General features: G+C 43.1%; 1 protein-coding gene across 6 annotated transcripts in view; it reads right to left on the bottom strand.

The window, feature by feature from the left end:
- The window catches only part of NBEA (neurobeachin), a 786,732-nt gene that overhangs the window by 521,021 nt on the left and 244,026 nt on the right, over positions 1 to 21,685 (bottom strand). For all 6 annotated transcript variants that reach the window (XM_073662535.1, XM_073662540.1, XM_073662538.1 and 3 more), the window contains exons 17-19: positions 15,466 to 15,558; positions 14,819 to 14,927; positions 4,913 to 4,994 (exon numbers count right to left, since the gene is read on the bottom strand). In XM_073662535.1, the coding sequence (XP_073518636.1) occupies positions 4,913 to 4,994; positions 14,819 to 14,927; positions 15,466 to 15,558 (284 nt within the window). The remainder of the gene's footprint in view (positions 1 to 4,912; positions 4,995 to 14,818; positions 14,928 to 15,465; positions 15,559 to 21,685) is intronic.

Raw genomic sequence — 21,685 nt, 5'->3', positions numbered from 1 at the left:
AGATAAGCGCACGCGGCTCTCCACTGATAATGTAGACAGACTCACGTTCATAAAGATGAACAAATCATGGATCCGAAACGACTTTTCTACCCCTGTGTCATCCTGGGGAGAGTAAAAGCTTGATGATTGGTTAAAATCACCCTACCAAACGTTTTAAGCTTTCAAATTACTAATCATGTTTATCTGTATCTTGACTGGAAAATAATTTGGGCTTTGTAGCAGTGTGCAGCACTGATCCTATTAGGCCATCTATACTAAAGCTCCACCAGATTTAAAATTAAAAATAATTTTTAGCTGCATCTAGCCCGGAAAATAATTTTGGGGCTCCGAGATGCGCAAGACACATAAGTGCCTTCTTGCTGCACTACCTGCAGCATGACCCTCATATTGTCAGAATTCGAAGTAATCATGACTACTGGGTTGCCACACTCTTAGATCCCCCAAACTTTTCGATCAACCTTTTCATTTTAATAAAGACCAAAAAAATGGTCATTTTTGAAATTATAAGCATTAGCAGGTTGTTAGAAACTGAAATCAAACAGTTTTCAACTCAAAACTTTATTCTAGGTGATGTTACATTTTCACATAGGACCGCTTGTTCGAAAGGAGCTTCTGAACTCTCTCTTCCATTGAATTTGTCAGGTTTTGGATGGTTTCTGCTTCAATTGTTTTGCATGAGGACAGAATACCCTCCCAGAGCTGTTGCTTAGATGTGAACTGCCTCCCGCCATCATAGACACTCCTTTTAATGATGCTCCAAAGGTTCTGAATGGGGTTGAGGTCAGGGGAGCATGGGGGTCACACCATAAGTTTGTCCCCTTTTATGCCCATATCAGCCAGAGATGCAGATGTTTTATGTGCAGCATGAGATGGTGCATTATCATGCAGAAAAATGATCTTGCTGTGAAATACACGGTTCTTCTTCTTGAACCATGGCAGGAAGTGCTGTTTGAGAAAATCCACATACATTATGGAGTTCATCTTTAGCGCCTTCAGGGATCCTAAAGGGGCCGACAATCTCTCTCCCCATGATTCCAGCCCAAAACATTACTCCACCTCCTCCTTGTTGGCGCTGCAGCCGTGTTTGCGTGGGGTGTCCATCAACCAGCCATCCTCCACTCCATCCATCTGGACCATCGAGCGCTGCACGGCACTCATCCGTGAACAAAACAGTTTTGAAATCAGTCTTCATGTAATGTTTGGCCCACTGGAGCCGTTTCTGCTTGTGTGAAGTGGATAGAGGAGGTCGACAGGATGGCGTATGCACAGCTGCAAACCTCTGAAGGACCCTGCATCTTGTTGTTCGGGGGACGTTGGAGGCACAAGCAGCTTCAAAAACTTGTCTGCTGCTATGACAAGGCTTTTTTGCCGCTGCTCTTTCAACCTGACGTAATTGCCTGTAGGAAAGAGTCCTCAATTTGCCCTTATCAGCACGCACACGTGTGTACTGTGAATCAGCTACATACTTCTTGATTGCCAAGACACTTCATCCTGATCATCGCACAATGTTGATTGTAGTCATGCCTTGACCTAAACACTCCACAATTTGTTGCTTCTCAGCAGCCGACACATCCTTTTTCTTTCCCATTTTGGCAGAAAATGTAGGCTGCTTAATAATGTGAGAGAGCCTTCTTAAGTAGTCTTGCCTTTCATTGGACACACCTGCCAAACTAATTAGCACAGGTGTCTGCAATTGCTTACAGTGATATAAAGAGCCCTGACACACATCACCATCAATGAGTTTAACTGACAAACAAACAAATTCTTCCCTTATCACTCCTAAACACTTTTTGCATAATAATTTGGAACGCGGTGTACATGTGCTTTTCCACAAAACACCAGCGGTTCACGTAGTGAATCTTACAGTTCTAACTTGCCAACCGTGGTCTGTATGGAATTGTTCAATAAAGGGCCCAAAATTAAGATAACATAGATGGGAGAGGTCTCTATGAATAGGAATTCCTAAGTATTTGATACCCTGTGAGGGCCAGGCAAAGGGAAAGTTGGACTGGATGGAATCCTATATGGATTTGGGGAGGGAGACATCGAGGGCCTCAGACTTCGCTGCATTGATTTTAAAATTTGACCATGTAACAAAGTGATCTATTTCAGCCATAACAGCATGGATGGATATATGTGATTGAGTGATATATACTAGGACATCATCAGCAAATAGAGAGCACTTGTACTCGGTGCCTCCCACCTCAATCCACCTAATATTGGGGTTATGGCGAATTGATGAGAGCAGGTGCTCCGTCACTAGGATGTATAAGAGAGGGGACAGAGAACATCCCTGCCTTGTCCCATTGGTGATTGTGAAAGGTGATGAAAATGTTCTGACGCACCCCCTGGGCCTTGGGACACCCGGAGCCGGACCCTTTTTGGTGGATGCTGGTGGTTGTAGTCTTCGTGGCGGCGACCCGGTTCCGTGGCTCAGGGCGGTCAAACCAGTGGCGGAACTATTTATGTGGTTTTGATGTTTAAATGTCCGACTACGCCACCCGTGGATTGCGGTCAGAGTGAACCGCTGCTGCAGGGCAGACCGCTGAGGCTGGTGTTGTGGGTGCAGCAGAGCGTAGCATAACTCCCCACGGGAGGAGTATAGCCTCAGGGCAGTGTATGCGGAGGATGGGGGTGATGGTGCAGGGCAGCAGCAGTAACGACACCGAGTCAGTGATGCAGTCCAGGGCCTTTACTCACAGTTCTTATTATCCAGACCACGTCTGCAGGTAACGGCTGCCCACGTCGTACTGTGCTCACCAGGTGAGGGGCTCAGACAACTCCCAGATAACTTTGGAGCACTTCACAGGACCCCCTTTGTGTGTCCTTTGTCTGGCCTTTCTTACCAACACTTCTGTCCGGCTGCCTCGGGCCTCCTCTTGGTAAACTTGGCGCCAGTTTCCCTGACCCTATGTGGTGCCTTCCTAGCGGGTGTAGCGAGGGGCTGCGCCACATAAAATGTCAGAGCCTCCGGTTTCTAGCTGAGGGTCGTTTCCTGCCTCCACTAGTTCGGGGACCGGTCTCCCCCTTTGGCCTGACCCCTCCACGCAGGTGGATTCGGGCGTGCGGTGGCGACTCGCCCGTCCGCACACCTGGGATCCCTTCATTCCTCGTTCCTGGAGCCTTCTCCGCTCCTCTTCCTTCCTTCCTTCTCCCTCTTCCAGGCCTGGGCCTCTGTTACTAGGCCCGCCTCCGGAGCAGAGCTCATGCAGAGCCCCTGCTCCCTGCCACTTCTGCTCAGACTTCTCTGCACTGAACTAAGATGGTGCCCACCTTTTATACTCCCTTCTCAATGCACCCAGGAACTGCTTCCTCCCTGCTCCTGCACTACAGGGTTCCCCTTCCTCAGTGTTCCCTCCCCCCACTCCAGCCAGGGACAGGGACTGTCGTGCCCATCTCAGGGGCATATTGGTCGCCCTGCCCCACGGCAATGTGGTGTAATGCATGCAGGTGTCGGGTCCTGATCCACACTCCATCCTTACCTGAGAGTGAGATATCACACCTCTGGGTGAGGTGCAATACGTCTGTAGCAACCGAGCCCTCAGGGTGCTACAGTTCCATCTATCTTCAGCCTAGGTGACGTATTGCGATACAGGGCCGTGATTTTGGCTATAAAAGGGTCCCCTAGACCCCTACCCCAAGCTTTTTAAGAGAATCATATATGGCGTGCCAGGAGACTCTATGGAATGCTTTCTCAGCATCCAACGAGAGTATCTAATTACAAATTTTTAACTGCATCTAGCCCAGGAAATACTTTGTGCCTAGTAGCAGTGTCTGCTAGTCAGCGGATTATCCCGGCTGTTAAGCAAGCTACACCACCTGTAGTTTAGACACTTAATTTTTTCAAAGGAAATGCTTCGGGACCATGGGATACTCAGTGAAGAGCATCAGGAGGCACCCCAAGGCATAGGGGCTGGGACTGGCAGTAGGATGCCTTGCGGTGGACAGCCGAGCTCGATCCTTATAAAAGCTTTTTAACTGCAGCAGCTTTAGTGGATGCTACTGGAGCTGGAATTACCGCGGCTGCTGGCATGAGACTTGCCCTCCAATAGATCCTTGTAAATGGATTTAAAGTGTATTCATTCAAATTAGAGAGACAATTTAAATTAAAAAGCTTAGAGCTGCCTCCACCACAGGGGGACTCGCTCGACCCACCAGTGGACAGGCACCAGTATTGGGAGAGGGGGGCTGGCCGTCAGGGTTCACCGCGGCTCTGGCACAAACCCGGCGACACGGAGGTGGCACGGGCAGGAGCGGACTGGCCGTGTCGGCTTCTCACTTTTTGGATTTTAGAAGGGCATGACATGCCTATATCTGTGTCTCCCCCTCCTTTTACTCCTCCACCTCTTTTATTTTCGCATGACTATATGTACTTGTCACTTTTCCATGTGTTAGTTGTGTCTTCTGAGCAGTTTGTCAGCTTTTGGACACCTTTGAAGGTGTTTTCTATGTGTTTCTATGTGTTTTTGTTTGCCTGCCATTGGTTTTAACGGTGTTCGAAGGTGTTCGACGAACAGTTCGACGAACAGTTCGGCGAACACACGGGTGTTCGACGAACCGAACTCGAACACTACGGGGGTGGCTCAACACTACTCTGGATCAGTTATGTTTACTTGCAGAAAAATAGTAGAAGATGATGCTACAATTAGACCAGCTTCACACCGTCCGAGTACGGACTACGATGAGGGGACCAGAACGGGGGTTTTCTGACCCAAACTCAACACGCTCATACATGGCTATGAGGCTGTTGCGTTTCGATCAGGAGACCTGCCGACGGTTTTGTGCATCGTGGTCCGTACTTGGAGTGTGTCAAACCCTCCTTATAGACGTCTGCTTTGCACAAGACGGGCACATGAGTACAATGAGGTTCAGCCTGGCACACGGTATGATGGGCACATCCAGCGCTTCTTACTTGGATTCTGGATTTTCACAGTTGAGTCTGGCTCTGGGTGAGGCTTGTGGACCACCTGAGTGCAAACCTGCTCCGTCAGTATCTGCAGGAGGAATGAGAATTGCACTTAGATCATTACACTTTCCACACAAGCGGCTAGCACAATAACATTCATTTCACTCAAGGCTATTACACAGATTCTCCATATTGCCATTGTATTGTAACAGTACAGATTGCGGGTTCATGAGTAACATGAAATCTATATAAAAAGAAATAAAACTGGCAGACCGAGCTCATTTCTATTATCTGTAACAAAGGAACATTTTTTGGGGATATCAGTACTCAATTTACTATGTCGAGCACATGATCAACCAGTCACTATTTCAAGTCGCAATGGCCACTAGATCAATATGAGAGATCCTGATCGTAGGTGAAAATATGAAGTGAAACAAGTCGCATTTGTGATCAGTTATTGTCAGAGTTGTTGGGCCTAATTAAGCTATGTGGGGCCATTTATTAAGATTTGATACCTGATTATAACAAAATACACCAATGGATAATACAATGGGACAATGAGGTTCTACAAGTTTAGAAATGTCTCCCTTTTCTCTACAAACAGCGCCACTCTTTGGCATAGGCCGGCATTGGACTTTAAGCTATAATCAGCCATCTGAGGCAGTCTCGTAGACTTTGGATAAAGTGGCAGTGCATATGCTGGTCACTGATGTATTAAAAAATGCAAAATGTGATAGGTGGAGGTCCCCAGTGCTTCACCCCAATTATTAACTATCCTACAGACTTGTAATCTTGGTACAACTATTAAAGGGCCTATCCAGGCAGAAAATATTCATGACCTATTTGTAGAGTTGATCAATATCAAGTTGGTCAGGGTCTGACACCAGACACAAGTACCGATCAGCTGCTACAAGCTCTGGTCGTCACCGGCTGTAAATGAATGACACAGCTCCATTCCATGTGTAGTAGTCGCTGACGGGTGCCGCAGAACAGTCCAATGTCAGACCCCCATCTATCTGTTATTGAAGTTCTAGCCTAAGCTCAATATTTTCGTACCTAACAACACGTTAAAAGAAATCCATTTGTTAGCTTTCCCATTTGAGAGCAGCATGATGTATGGGGCAGATAAACTGATTCCAGCAATGTGTCACTTAGTGGGCTGGTTGCTGCAGTTTTTGATTCAAGACTTTTAGCTGCTGTAGATCTAGCAGTTCTCTGAATGCCAAGCTCTGTATAACCCCGCCCACACCTCTGATTGGCTGTTTTCTGCATATGCACTGTGTAAACAGAAAGCTGCCAATCAGTGGTGAGAGAGTGGCTTTGACTACCTGGAATCAGGCAAAATGGTTTTCTAGTGATAATTTCTTGCTGATAAAACACTGATTTAAAAAAACTACTGTATAGCAAGCAGCCCAGTAAGTGATATGCTGGAATCATTGTCTGTGTCTCTACATCAAGCTGCTCTCAGATTAGGCAGCAAAACCCTGTTGAGAAAAAATCCCCTTTTAAAAGGCTCCTTTTTACAGATTGGTATGATTGGTAATGTAACATGTTACCAAAAGAAGCCAACGGTTGAACAGGGGAAAAAATTTGATTAATTGGTTCTCCAAGAAACTGCACTTAACATGTGAGCCTTAACACTGATTTTTGATCCTTACTATATTTTGGATTGATATGCTGGTGCTATGCAACCAAAACATTATTGAGCTCTGTCCTACTGAAATACTGAACAGTTTTTCCACTCACACAGCAGCTTTCTGCTCATCTTCCTTTTAACAGGGGGTTAGGTTTAATATTTATTTTTATTTACAATTGCATTTATAGCGCCAAGATATTCTTGGCGTTATAGGATCCACAATTTGCACAAATTTTTTTTCTACAGAAGAAGCAGGCGATGATGGAAGATCTCAATGCCACTTTATAATTTTAGGATGAATAAGTATTGAGTGCGGACATCAGAAGATGGAATTGCTTGTGAATTATTATTACAATCCCAAAAATAAAATTCTCTCTGGCCTTTGTCATTATTCAGAGAGATTGCACCGAACAAATGGAAGAGCTTGTCTTCACAGGTTTTAATCAACACCGTTTCGTAAGGGCAAAAATCAGCATTAGCTTCTACACCGTACACAATCTGACACAGAATGAAATAGGCATTAAACGCTGCCGCTAATCTCCTAACACGTTTGCCTTGGAGAAGAGCGTGAGAAAAAAAAAAACCTGTTAAGTTTTAAAGGTCATGTGCATCACATTGTGTAACTGCTACGCAGAGAGCCACTTTCTTACCAAATAGCTAAAGACAAGGAGTACGGTATAATGGAGGAACGGAGAAGTGTCAGGTTTAACCTTCCCGTCTATACATCTCTGCTATGCTGGGGCTGCTTCCTGAGAATTAACTCATTCACAACAAGCAACATCCATCTAGCTTAGTGAATAAGGCCCAAAATATAACACAGAGACGAATTTCCTATCACGTAGTGAAAATCATGGTCTGCTGTAAAATACAGTCATGGCCAGAAGTGTTGGCACCCTTGAAATTGTTCCAGAAAATGAAGTATTTCTCCTAGAAAATTATTGCAATTACACATGTTTTGTTATACACATTTATTTCCTTTGTGTGTATTAGAACACAAAAAAAAATGGTAAATTGGACATAATTTCACAAAAAACTCCAAAAAATGGGCCAAAAAAATTGTTGCCACCTTTACAAAATAATAACAAAAAGCTTTAGACTGTTCCTTTAAAGGGAATCTGTCAGCAGGTCTTTGCCACCAAATCTGAGATTACCATAATGTAGAGATAGACACCCTGATTCAGTGATGTGTCACTAACTGGGCTGCTTATCAGCAGGTTATCACTAGAGGACTAGTAAACATGCTGTCTTGCAGTCGTCTGTATAACTCCACCCCCACCACTAATTTACAGCTTTCAGCCTAGGCACAGTATGCACAGAAAGCTGTCAATCAGTGATGTGGGCGAGGTTATACAGAGCTCAGCATTCAGAGAACTGCTAAATCTGCAGCACATAAAGCAGGGATTTTATCATAACAGAAGCAAACAGCCCAGTAAGTGACACATCACTGGAATCAATATTGTGGTCAAAAACCCAATTACTGATTACCTTTAAGGGGTATTCAGTTTAGAAAACATTTTTTAGTGTGTCAGTCACCCCCAAATAAACTATCTAGCTGCACAGTGAAAAGGGTATGTGTACAAGTTGCGTTTTCGGAACTATCTCCTAGCACCAACAAAGTGAATGAGATTCCTAAAGCCTTATGCACACGTTGCTTATTTTTTTTCATTGCAGATTTGCACCAGAATCAAATTTTGCCGCACTAATGAGCGGGGAAAAATATGCAACAAAAAAACGCATGTAAAAAACACAGCAGAAACGTGTGCATTTCACAGTGCTTTTCCTGCCAACACATCGGAATTTGCAGCATAACTTTCTGCTGCAAATCCTAAAATTGTGAACATTGCCCAAATAAAAATCATACTAGTTGTAATACAGTGCTTGAAAAAAATATTTTTAATTCACGTGCAAATGAGGAGGTGCATCGGTGCCCATGTCTGCGCGTGCACACTGACACTCCCCGCGGATGGCAGTGAGTGCACAATAACTGTATGTTCTCCTCCCCAGCTCGCCTCTGTGAGGAGCCAGTAAGGAGAATGCGCCTGCCCACGTGGTGTGCACACAGCCAGGCTCAGGCAGTGTCAGTGTGCACACAGCCAGGCTCAGGCAGTGTCAGTGTGCACACAGCCAGGCTCAGGCAGTGTCAGTGTGCACACAGCCAGGCTCAGGCAGTGTCAGTGTGCACACAGCCAGGCTCAGGCAGTGTCAGTGTGCACACAGCCAGGCTCAGGCAGTGTCAGTGTGCACACAGCCAGGCTCAGGCAGTGTCAGTGTGCACACAGCCAGGCTCAGGCAGTGTCAGTGTGCACACAGCCAGGCTCAGGCAGTGTCAGTGTGCAAGCTTTGAGCAAGCGAGGGCTGTCAATCAGAAGTGGCGGAAGTCCCCAAAATGCTAATTGAGAGGGCGTAATGTAGCACTGAGCCTCGCCAAAGGTCAATCAAAGCCCCCTCGCTTGAATTTGAATTAAAGTAATTTTCTTAAGAACTGTACCAATAAAATATACAGTGCTAATATGATTATTATAGGGGCTTCATCCCCCATATCACAGCCAAGCAATTTATGTTATTCTGGCTGGCCAATACACCGTACGATGGTGTTGAGCCATCTTAGGACCACTGCTTTGTAGGCAAAAGTCCCTGCCTGACACACTGATCGACGGGCACAATTTGTTAGCCAGTATAATGATAAGGAGATGCCCTAATGTGCGGCTTGGGGCTTTACAGGAACATGAGATACAGAAAGAGAAAATAGGGAAAAGAACGAGGCATCGGATAAATACAGAGCAGGAACGGCAGGAGATCACAGGAGCCAGCACAGCAGTTTCTCCGGCCATCGTGCTTCATCAGGACCGGGGGAGTGTAACGGCTATGGATGTAATTATTGAGATTAATGTCACCAATTTCTCCTCCTGTCACACACTTTATAATTGTTACAGACATATCTGTTCTCAGTCAAACTGGTTTCGGAGCACTTTGTGTGCATTTGACTAAACCAATATCAAATTTAATCATGCAAGCGGCAATACAGGAGCTTTTAGGAGCAAATTAGTGATCTGTGATCCATCTTTAAAATGGAGGCTTGTTGTAAGGAGAGCAGAGAGGAAGGAATGAGAAAATCCTGGGCAAATTCCAAGAATAGCAGAATATTTTTACATAAAGTCAGGAGGAGTAGCGCGACTGCCACAAGCATATAACTGGATAGAAGCGTGAAGAGGAAACCATGTCAGATGATATTCGGCAATATCCTCTACAAATCCATAAAATTACTGAACACTCAGACCTAATGTATAGAATGGAGGTTAAATAAATTCTCATAGTAAGGAAAAAACATTACAGCGAAGTACAACCTTGTGATCTCTAACTTGCAAGAGAACCTAAAACCCTCATATGTCAGGGTACGCTGCCGGAGTCCTAATAGTTTCATATTCCTTAAAGGATTGTTCTCAAAATAGTAAGTTATCTCATGGCATGCGGAATAAACTTACTGATTATGGGGTCCACCATGAACGGAATTGGTTGTGCGCATGAGTAAACTTTGCTCCATCACTTTCTATATGACTGCCAGAGATAGCCGAGTACTATTTTGTCAGCTGTCCCATAGACAATTAATAGATTGGAGGTCGAGTAAGTTCGAATGTGAACAGGTGAATTAGCTGCTGCCTTAAATACCTGGTGAGTGTTTATTTCCCATGATAGCAAAAGGATTGGGCATGCTGAAATTAAACATGCCCAATCTTCAGCTTTCCTTACCTCTGCTCTTGGGAGAAAAGGTCCATTTACACTGCGCAATGTGCAGCAAGAACAGCCGCCGGTTTACGGACGTTTAATAGCCTGTTTAATAAGGCCTAAGATGTGCAATGTACGATCTGTAATAGACTGTTCAGATCACATACGCTGTCATTGTTCTCAACAGCACAGAGTGATGCACTGCCATGAAAGTTGATCTTTTATGCAGCACAAAAGATCATTTCACCTGACAAACAAGAGTGCTGCACATCCAGTGAGTGACCAGCAATCTCTATAGACTGCATGATTATAGTGAAAAGAGCAATCCCAGGAATGATCGTTCATTCAGGACAATCTTAGTATAAATGGACCTCAAGGCTGAAACAACTCCACACACATTAGATGGTTGGGGAATTTGGCAGACATTCATTTAATGTGTATGGCCACCTTTAGGCAAACCTCAAAAGTAGCAGAGAGAAGTTTGTGTTAAAAGTAATAAATACCTATACATGGCCAGAGTATATCAAAGAACAAATAAACCCAACAACAATGGAAGCAAAAAAAGGCCACATTAATTACAAATACAGGTTGTTATATTTTATAAAAAAAAACAAAAAACATAGACATGATAAAAAAAAATATAATAAAAGAGAATGGGACACAAGTATAAAAAAAAAGTATAATTAAAGAGTATGGGACACCGAGCTCCATCCTACCCAGAAAAGCAACAGACTATGAAGTCACCAGTATATCATATTAGAGATCATTAGAGATAATAGGCCTAGTGGCCTAAGAGCAGTAACTACATAGATATATGCATAGAAAAACCAACAAATAGTCATATCACAATAAAGCCTAACAGTGGCTTGAATGAGAGTGAAAGATAATAGCAAATCAGTATAAGAGACCAGGACCGCAACCCCAACGTGCGTTTTGCGTTGGCTTCTTCTAGGGTATATATCAATATATATTCACAAATATACCCCCTGGAAGAAGCGAAAGCGAAACGTACAGTGGGGTTCAGGTCCAGGTCTCTTGTTGATTTACTATCATCTTTCACTCTCATTCAAACCACTGTTGGGCTTTATTGTTATTTAACTATTTGTTGGTTTTTCTATGCATACTGTATATCTATGTAGTTGCTGCTCTTGGGCCTATTAACTATTATATACATACAGATTTGTATATGAGTGCATACTTATGATATACTTGTAACTTCATAGTCCATTGCATTCCTAGGTTGGATGGATCTCTGTGTCTCATACTTTATTATATATTTTTATCATATCTTTGTTGCGTTTTTTGATTAATTACAAACAAAGGTTGTTAGTTTTTAATGCAGTTTCAAACTGTTTCATTGCAATGCCCACATAAAATATGTCTGGCCAAACATTTTTGTCTTGTACCTACTAAAATACATACTGGGTGGATCTAAGCATGCAGGTTTCTGACCATGCAAGTTTAAGCTACTGGAATACAGACGCCCCTGGCCCTACCAGAAAACAAGATGAATAATCATGACTATTGAAGTCATAAAGCAGCAGACGACTTCCTCTATGCAATTACATTACATGCTAGATAATGGATCGTAAAATATTTGCATAACAGAAGGAATAAGATAACGAGATTGCCCGATGAGACAAACACAGCGCAGATCAGAAATAAAGATAATTAATAATAATAAAAGCCATTGCCTGGAAAAAATGATGCCACGGAGGAGACAGACATTAAACATCTATAGAAGAAAACCGCAGCGTATACATCTACAGAAGAAAACTGCAGCGCATACATTTACAGAAGAAAACTGAAGCGTATATCCAGACATACAACCTTTCGCACAGAGGGTGACAGCGGACAGGTGATGTGGGACCATGGTAAAACCTTTCATACGATATTAGATCCCACTGTTACAGCGAGCTCCAAGCTCTTACATCCCTATAGAAAACAAAGTGTCTTCTGTCTAAAAAAAATGAAGCAATGTATATGTACACAGCATACACAAAGCTTTAGTATTGTCTGCTCCAGAGCCATTCTATCCCATACACTTGTATTGTAGGATTACAAAAGCACCAGAATAACGATTCCTGCCCAGAAGATAAAAAGAAAGGGGAGATCTTTCTAAACCTTCTTTGACCGAAACGAGGGTAACAAGTCATGGTGATTCACAAGTACATCGATATAGAAATGTCACCACTTTGACGGAAAAAAATAGAATGGTGAACCCAGATACAATTAAGAAATTGACCTGGCTTATTTCTGACAAATGTTAAAAATACACAATTTAGAAGATGATGTGGATTATACCTAGACACTGGAAAACACAGAACAGGCAGCGTCGGAACAGATTCAGGAGGTTAAAAGGTAGTTGTCGTTTTAATAAACTTCTGACATGTTGTAAGGTTTGATTGTTGGAGGACTGGGTGCAAAGAACCCCACCAATTATTAAAACAAAGGGGCAGAGGTGCTCAGCTAAACTTTTTGCCCCCTCGGCTTTGAACGTGCGGTGTACACATCCATAGAAAGCTTATGAGAGTTATCGAGAATTAAGCAAAACCAATCTGGACCCTCAACAATCAAAACTTCTGACATGTCAAATGTTCTATAAGGCTACAGATATTGAGGTCGGCTGACAAGGTAAGATTCTAATACTAGAGACAGGATAGGACCGTCCAGACTGGGGTCACCTTGTCGTGGTGGGATGGCTTTTATGCTTTTTTTAATCAAAATAGTGTTAACTAAGTACCCTATGTTATTTACATGAAGTATTACTATTTATTTACTATAGGGTATATTCTCATTTTGCTTTTTCTTGGGTTAAGGTTATAGATACTGTTTAACATGAGTGTGGAGAAGTTAGTACTGCAGCGCTGGACGATAATCGAAATTGTCTTACATCATGGCAACCACAGATCACTTTCCAAAATACTTCTGATTTTTAGGGTTTGATCGAGTAGGACAACAAAGCCATGTTTCCTCTTTTTTCTTTAACTCCTCCCTTCCCCTTATCTCTAGCCTTGTCCTGTCCCTTCCTATAAATCTTCTCATACAGAAGAGCAGCGCCAAAAAAAACACCAGAAAAATGACTTTAAAAAGCACTTAAAATTCTTTCTATTCATTCAATCTTTGCTACTCATGTGTTCAGTATTTTGAACGTTTTTTTTTTTACCGCTTCAGGTTTTTAAAACTCCTGGTGGAAAAATGAAAGTGTATGTCACTTCTTTGAAGCAGCTTTGAAAGAATCTGCTCCAGACTAGGCACTGTCCAACTAAAAGGATGAAAAAAAGTGCTTTCATAAAAAATAAAATAAACTGTCCAAAACATTTCAAAAACTCTTCAAAACTGCTTCAGGAAAAGAAAACCTTCTCCAAAATCTCCCCAAAGGAAGAGCGTTTCCTAAAGCTGTTTCCATTTGAAAAATGTCATTTCTGACTGCCTCAAATCTGTCCCCATACACCTTAGACTTTGACTGCAAGCAGCGGTCATGCAGCAGCTTGTAACTACAGCAGCCGTGCGTCGCTGCAGTCTTTTTTTACCGTTCCATAATGGCTGCACTTTTTTGTAGATGTTCGCAGTCGGCTTGTACAAATGCAGCCTCAGGTTCTGTATGTTCTTGTTATTTTCCTGAAAGGCTGTCTTGTGAATGATTACAGTTATATTTTTATATTAGACAGCTATAGCTTCATGTGTATATTATTATACTCTTATATGTTTTATATTGAAAATTAAGGAAGAAAATAAGCATAATTAAGCATAAGTCGCTAGGGCTCATTGTGCAGAACCCAGGGAAGAAGCTAGGTTCACGAAGTCCTAGCATTTACTGTATACTGATGCATGGACATGTCCTTGTCCCAATGATCAGCTCTTAATGGAAACATATAGCACTCATGCCCCTTTAGCAGTAAAATAGCACAAAAAAAAGCAATAGGAAATAGAAAGGCAGTCATTCGTGTTGGTGCCAACTGTCTCTACGGTTATGGTTGCCTTTACATAACAAAAGTTGTATCCAGATAACTACCGGCTGTACGTTTCCTGGTAGCCATTTATCCTCCACATAGAGGAAAGATTTGATAATAGACACCTCTATAGACACAGGTTGGAAGAAAACAGAGATTGAACTATTACCAGCCAATTCTCCTACTCGCTTTAACCCCACAAGATCTTTAAAAGGGTATTCACATCTCCAAGATCCTATCCCAAAATGTAGTAGGTGTAATAATATGAGTAAATACAACAAATTAGAAATGTAGTATAGTTGTTCTGATTCACTGTGTCGCTTACCCCAGGTGAAGGGCATTGCAGCAACTTATAGTGGTCGTAACTATTGATACCTAAGCTATTGCAATGCCCTGCACATGGTAAGCGACACAGCGAATCAGAAGAACTATACTACATTTCTAATTTGTGGTACTCATATTATTACACTTACTACATATTGGAATAGAATCTTGGAGATGGGAATACTCCTTTATTGGCACTCAGGAAATGTATTTCTTTTTTTTTTTACCAGGATCTGGCAACAATTTATTGAAAATATTGACATAGACCTAACGCACCTCATAGAGGGTATTGTATGTGGTTACGGTCACGGTATTCGTATGCAGCATCAGCCTCTCTCCCAGCAACGTGAAGAGGCTGTGAGTGTGCATGATTTCAACTTTCCGTCTGAAAGGAGAAGAAGACGACGTTAAGTGTAAGCAATCAGGAAACGTCCATCGTTAAGAAGCAGAGTATTTCCATCAAATACACTGGACCAGACAGAAGAGATAACTCCAAAGTGACCTGGAGCTTCAAACATTTTTGCTATGCCATAGTGACCTGGTGGAAGTTGTGATCGGCGGAGGGTCCAGGTCACTGAAACAAAGGAGCAGAAGCGTTCGGCTGATTGCTGTGCCTCTTCCACTAAGGTGGGTTTTGCTTGGCTGATCTCACAGAGGCGAGGGTAGCGGTCAAAGAAAGTCTATACGTAGCTCTGCTAGCGCTTTCATTTCAGTCCGAGTTTTAGTGTCCAGACCGTCACCAATCAGAACTTCTGACACCACGCCACTATGACCGGTCACAAGGGTTCTGACATTAAAGGAACACTTTCCATAATGAGAAGTGGCAATGTCGTTCTAACAAGAGTCTAAGATATTATATATAATGTAGTAATGCCAAGAATCTAATATGTTATATCAGGAGGATACATTACTGCAATACTTACTTATGACCAAGGTGCTTTAGAAAATATCCAAGGACTTTAAGCGCCTGCACTCGGATACTTTCACTTTTAGATGCTAGTAGCTTATAAATGACCCTAAAGAAAGACACAACGGGATTATTTTCCATGTAACAAAATATATCAATCATCACAACGGCAGAAACATGTTCTATGCTAAATATATTTTTAAAAACATTTTTTCTCTTTTTCACATGTAACTTTCTATATTCAAGGGGTTGTCCAGGCTTGGGACAAAAGTGTGCAGTCACTCTATGTGACGGCAGAATCACGACAACGTGTGGTGCACAAACGGTCACAACTCCTCTGCATTGCTGATGCAAGCAGGTGGTCACATGACCACAAGTATATAATTTGGATACTTGAGGTCACATGCAGACTAGACATCTCCGGCTTCTTTCAATTCACTTCTATAGAGAGAAGATGAGAGCGTTTAGTCTGCATGTGACGGCAAGTATGCAAATCGCATACATGTGGTCAAGTGACCACCCGCTCGCACTGTCAACAGTGGGGATTTGCAACAGTACACCCCATATGCTGTCACGGTTCAGAAGTCTGCAATCACAGAGTTACTGCAGACTTTTATCTCAAGTTTGGACAACCCCTTTAAAATAATCCAAAAATCTTGCAATTTTCACTCGGGTCAGAGAACACTTTTCAGCAGTCATTATCATCACAGGCAGGGTTACCAAACTGATTTTATGGCAGCTAATGATAGATGGCTGCCTCTAATATAATGTAAAAAAAAATAGTTTTTATTCCATTTTTCACTATACGCATATTTATTGTGAAATCAAGAAAAAAACAAACACATTTTCTTTCCTGCATTAGTGTCTCATTGAAAATCACCTGTATTCTCTATAAAACAACAATCTTGGAGCATCTTTAATCATAAGTCAGACAGGCAGTTAATCTTTTACTCCTTCAAAATGTATTATAAATAATTTGACAACTGGGTGTTACTATTCCCCTTGTTAAAGGGACATGTCCCTACATAAACAAGTACTATCATCACTGATTGGACAGTATCAGTGTGCAGGGGACGCAGCCCCCAACTGGTAACACCCAGCTGTTAATTTATTCATAACTTTCTATGAAAAAAAAGAGAAACGTCACACCATAGATTTTTGAGGAAAAAAAATTCTGGAGAATCTTATTATTCAAAAAGAATACAAGTATTAACAAAAAGAGGAATGCTAGGGAAGCTGATGGGTCTCTTCATGCCAAAATATATGCATTATAAATGTTTAAGTTTATATATTAAAATAAATATAAGATACATTCATATATGACCTTAATTAAAGGGAATCTGTCGGCAGGTTTTTCCTATTTAATCTGAGAGCGGCATGACGTAGGAGCTGAGAGCCTGATTCCAGGGATGTGTCACTTATTAGGCCATGTGCTTTAGCTGCAATACAATTAGTGTTTTATCAACAGGAAAGTGTCACTACAGGACTAGGTCTCACGTGCACAGCAGTCAGAATAATCTGTGTAACCCCGCCCCCACCACTGATTGGCAGCTTGCTGATAATGCACAGTGTGCATAGGAAGCGGCCAATCAGAGGTGTGGGCGGGGTTATGCACAGCCCAGAAGTCCTTGCTCTTCTACATCCACAAAACTGCACCAAGCAGCCCAGTAAGTGATACATCCCTGGAATCAGGGTCTCTGTCTCTACGTTATGCTGTTCTCAGATTATATACCACAAACCTGCTGTCAGATTCCCCTTAAGCTATAGAACAACCTACAACTAATTATAGGTAGAAAATAAGCTTCTCCTATGAAACCTAAACTATTTTAGCCGAGATATATAGGTTATACAAAGTGGAAGCCATAAAGAATACCAGTGACAGCTCCAAAAATAACAGGATGACTGCCACGTCCGGAAGCACATGCCGACATTATTATATCCTACTAATCTTACTGAATATGTCTCAATACATGCAAATCTTCCCATGTGTTTGTTCAGCGAGACCCTGTCTGTATATTTAGATTGCTTCCCGCAGAAGTCTTATTATGAGGTTATAATAAGAACAGAAATTCTTCCAACAAATAATTATCTTGATCCACTACAAGAAATAACCAGCGCGGTTCTCCAGGGCCTGCACAACAATCGTGACTTTGTCCTACAGGAATTAAATAGACAGAGGTCTATTGTCCTTGAGATTACAGTCAGCATTTCAGCGAGTCTGAATTAGAGAAAAAGCTTCATTGTCCAAGGTCATGAGGAGCGAGCGCGGCTGCGTAGGTCTGCGGCTTCCAGCGCCAATATCCTGGAGCCGATATTAGAAGGCATTGCCCATAAAATAAGAGCAGAAATAGCTGCTAATTTCATCATGAGCACTGTGGGCTCTTTTTATATTACATGTGTCACACTCAAGTCATCGCCGGCGTCACTTAGTCTTCTTTTAAAGTGACAGAACAAAATTTAAGAGAAACAGATTTGCTTAAGACTCGGCCTTGTGCTGTTCCTGGTTATTCATCTTGAAAATTAATAAATTGTCAACTGGGTGATAACATTCATCTTGTCAAGGGGGTGTGTCACTACACACTGACACTGCAGTGGATAATGAAAGAAAAACAGATCCCTTTCTACAAGGATCGTAATCACTGGAGTCAGTGCTGAAAAGGCTTCTTTATTATAGATGTTAAAAAAACAACGCGTTTCAGGGCGAACCATTTCCTCCATCAGGTATTTTTGGTGTTTTTTGGTGCAGTCTTTGTATCACCAATAATAAAGAAGTCTTTTCAGCACAAACTCCAGAGGTCATTTCCCTTGTATAAGATGCCTATTATTCTCCATAGCAGTGTCAGTGTGCAGTCACTCGGTCACACAACCCAGACGGCCATTCAGAGGGAGGACGTTTGATCCGTCCATCACTTGGCTTTCTTCCGGCACTTTTGCATAATCCAATAATGTGAGAGTCCCATCACACACCAATAATTATCATAATTTCACCTAAGAGGCGTTACCCTATGAAGCTCTCTCTCTTTTTCTGTATGTGCACACTGACACCGTCCAATCTTAAGGAAACTGATATCCATGTGCATGTCACCGGTCTCAGAATTTGGTGTGATATTAAAGAGACTCTGTCAACACAGTGTTCAAACCAAGTACAGGCGCTCGGAGCCCCATACACCATACAGCTTAATGCACCTTCCCACTTGCTTGTTTTCCCTCTAACTCCACAACCTTCTTTTTGATTGACAGCTCTGGCTTCATAGAGCCTGAGAAGGGCGAGATAGATGGAAAACAAGTAGGTGGGAAGGTGTACTTAAATATTTGGCCACGTGATGAAGCACCAAGCGCCTGTACTTGGTTTGAACAGTTATTCTGTGCTGACAGAGTCCCTGTAAAAAACTGCATTTGCTAAATTGGTATATGGCATGTAGAAAATATTGGACTGTTTGGTTCAACTGTCTTCAAAGCAAAACCTTTTTTTTTTTTTTTTTTTTTTTAAAGGGTACCTGTTATAAAGATTTTCATTAAATAGACTACACCCACCACCAGTCAGTTGTCCTTGCTCCTGTAACTTGTTCATAAGAGCCCAGGTGCCCCACATTCCTAAAAACATGTCTTTGATAATTGTCCCACGCTATATGCGAATTGATCCCATCTGGTCCGATGCTTGGCACCTCCTTTGCCCCTGAAATTGCCATCCTCCAGCCTTGATTGACATCTCCTACATCATCAGCATAGTCGGTTCAACTCTCGCGCCTGCACAGTAGGGTACAAGAGCTGCGCAGGCACAACAAGCTAAGGATGGCGTCAGTAACGTCAATCAAAGCTGGAGACATGGCGATTATGGGAACAGAGGAGGTGCTGAACATCGGACTGGGTGGTGCTGATTAGTATGTGACTCAAGACAATTAGAAGAGGCATTTTCTTAGGTTCTTCTTATGGATAAGTTGCACAAGTGATTTTAAAGATGACAGAAAGGTGAAGGATATAGTTTATTTGGGGAAAACCTAGTGGCAGGCTTTCTTTAACAGCAGGAGGCCATCTGTGAAGATCCTCGCTATTTCTTGACTTCTCGTATAAATGAGCTGATTTTCACCAGTAATCTCTGCATGGTTCTGTTTCTTCTTCATAGGATCCAATCGAGTTCTTGGCAAAGACCATTAAAAGGCAAATCTGTCCTCAAATACTCTGGTGCGTGGCAGCCCTAAAGTCAGCAGGTAGGACTGTACACTGAACCGTGCCCCACGGGCTGCGCTATAGCCGCTCTGTCACAACATTTCTTTAATTTAAGCAGAGCACCTGTCACAACCTGCATTACATAACAAGGCATTCAGACAGTATTACATAACGCTTTCTTTCTGCTTCACTTTCCCTACAGCCCTGCAGTAGTTTACTGAGTGATGCATTACATTATAATCCTATTTATTTAGAAACAGGTAAATACATATTTTTATATAAAAAATTCTCCTACTATTGCCCTCTTTTATATCTTTATGTCCGTCCATGTATATGTAACCATCTCTAACCGTCCATCTGCATGCATGCATGCATCCATCTCTCACCGTCCGCCGCATGCATGCATCCATCTCTCACCGTCCGCCATCTGCATGCATGCATCCATCTCTCACCGTCCGCCATCTGCATGCATGCATCCATCTCTCACCGTCCGCCATCTGCATGCATGCATCCATCTCTCACCGTCCGCCATCTGCATGCATGCATCCATCTCTCACCGTCCGCCATCTGCATGCATGCATCCATCTCTCACCGTCCGCCATCTGCATGCATGCATCCATCTCTCACCGTCCGCCATCTGCATGCATGTATCCATCTCTCACCGTCCGCCATCTGCATGCATGCATCCATCTCTCACCGTCCGCCATCTGCATGCATGCATCCATCTCTCACCGTCCGCCATCTGCATGCATGCATCCATCTCTCACCGTCCGCCATCTGCATGCATGCATCCATCTCTCACCGTCCGCCATCTGCATGCATGCATCCCTCACCGTCCGCATGCATGCATCCCTCACCGTCCGCCATCTGCATGCATGCATCCCTCACCGTCCGCCATCTGCATGCATCCATCTCTCACCGTCCGCCATCTGCATGCATCCATCTCTCACCGTCCGCCATCTGCATGCATCCATCTCTCACCGTCCGCCATCTGCATGCATCCATCTCTCACCGTCCGCCATCTGCATGCATCCATCTCTCACCGTCCGCCATCTGCATGCATCCATCTCTCACCGTCCGCCATCTGCATGCATCCATCTCTCACCGTCCGCCATCTGCATGCATCCATCTCTCACCGTCCGCCATCTGCATGCATCCATCTCTCACCGTCCGCCATCTGCATGCATCCATCTCTCACCGTCCGCCATCTGCATGCATCCATCTCTCACCGTCCGCCATCTGCATGCATCCATCTCTCACCGTCCGCCATCTACATGCATCCATCTCTCACCGTCCGCCATCTACATGCATCCATCTCTCACCGTCCGCCATCTACATGCATCCATCTCTCACCGTCCGCCATCTACATGCATCCATCTCTCACCGTCCGCCATCTACATGCATCCATCTCTCACCGTCCGCCATCTACATGCATCCATCTCTCACCGTCCGCCATCTACATGCATCCATCTCTCACCGTCCGCCATCTACATGCATCCATCTCTCATCGTCCGCAATCTACAAGCATCCATCTCTCACCGTCCGCAATCTACATGTATCCATCTCTCACCGTCCGCAATCTACATGTATTCATCTCTCACCGTCCGCAACAGGGCTGTGGAGTCGGAGTTGTGAAGTCGGAGCCCATTTTGGTGGAGTCGGTATAAAATGGACTAACTCCGACTCCTAAAATATATAATAAATTGGGTACAGTAGTTCAATGCAGTTTGTGAGGAATATTTTTTTCATAAGAATTTGGGAAAGTTACGAAATGTTCTATAAATGTCTGTCCTATTCCTGATCTAAGGGTCTAGACTTTTAGCGGAGATGAATCTGTGCTACAGTAAAGTTATCACTTAAACATGAGCCGTGTAGGAGGGAGTCGGAGTCGTGGAGTTAGAGTCGGTGTCATGGAAATTGAGGTGTCGGAGGTTTGTCTTACAGACTCCACAGCCCTGATCCGCAATCTACATGCATCTCTCTCTATCCATCCACCATCTACAGGCGCTTCTCACTAAATTAAAATATCATCAAAAAGTAAATTTATTTCAGTTCTTCAATACAAAAAG

This window comes from Phyllobates terribilis, unplaced genomic scaffold (assembly GCF_046119375.1).
Source record: "Phyllobates terribilis strain yellow unplaced genomic scaffold, ASM4611937v1 Scaffold_2__4_contigs__length_985480577, whole genome shotgun sequence".
In the NCBI taxonomy this organism is placed as follows: Eukaryota; Metazoa; Chordata; class Amphibia; order Anura; family Dendrobatidae; genus Phyllobates; species Phyllobates terribilis.
Note: the sequence above shows the minus strand (reverse complement) of the source record. Positions and strands in the feature narration are given on the sequence as shown.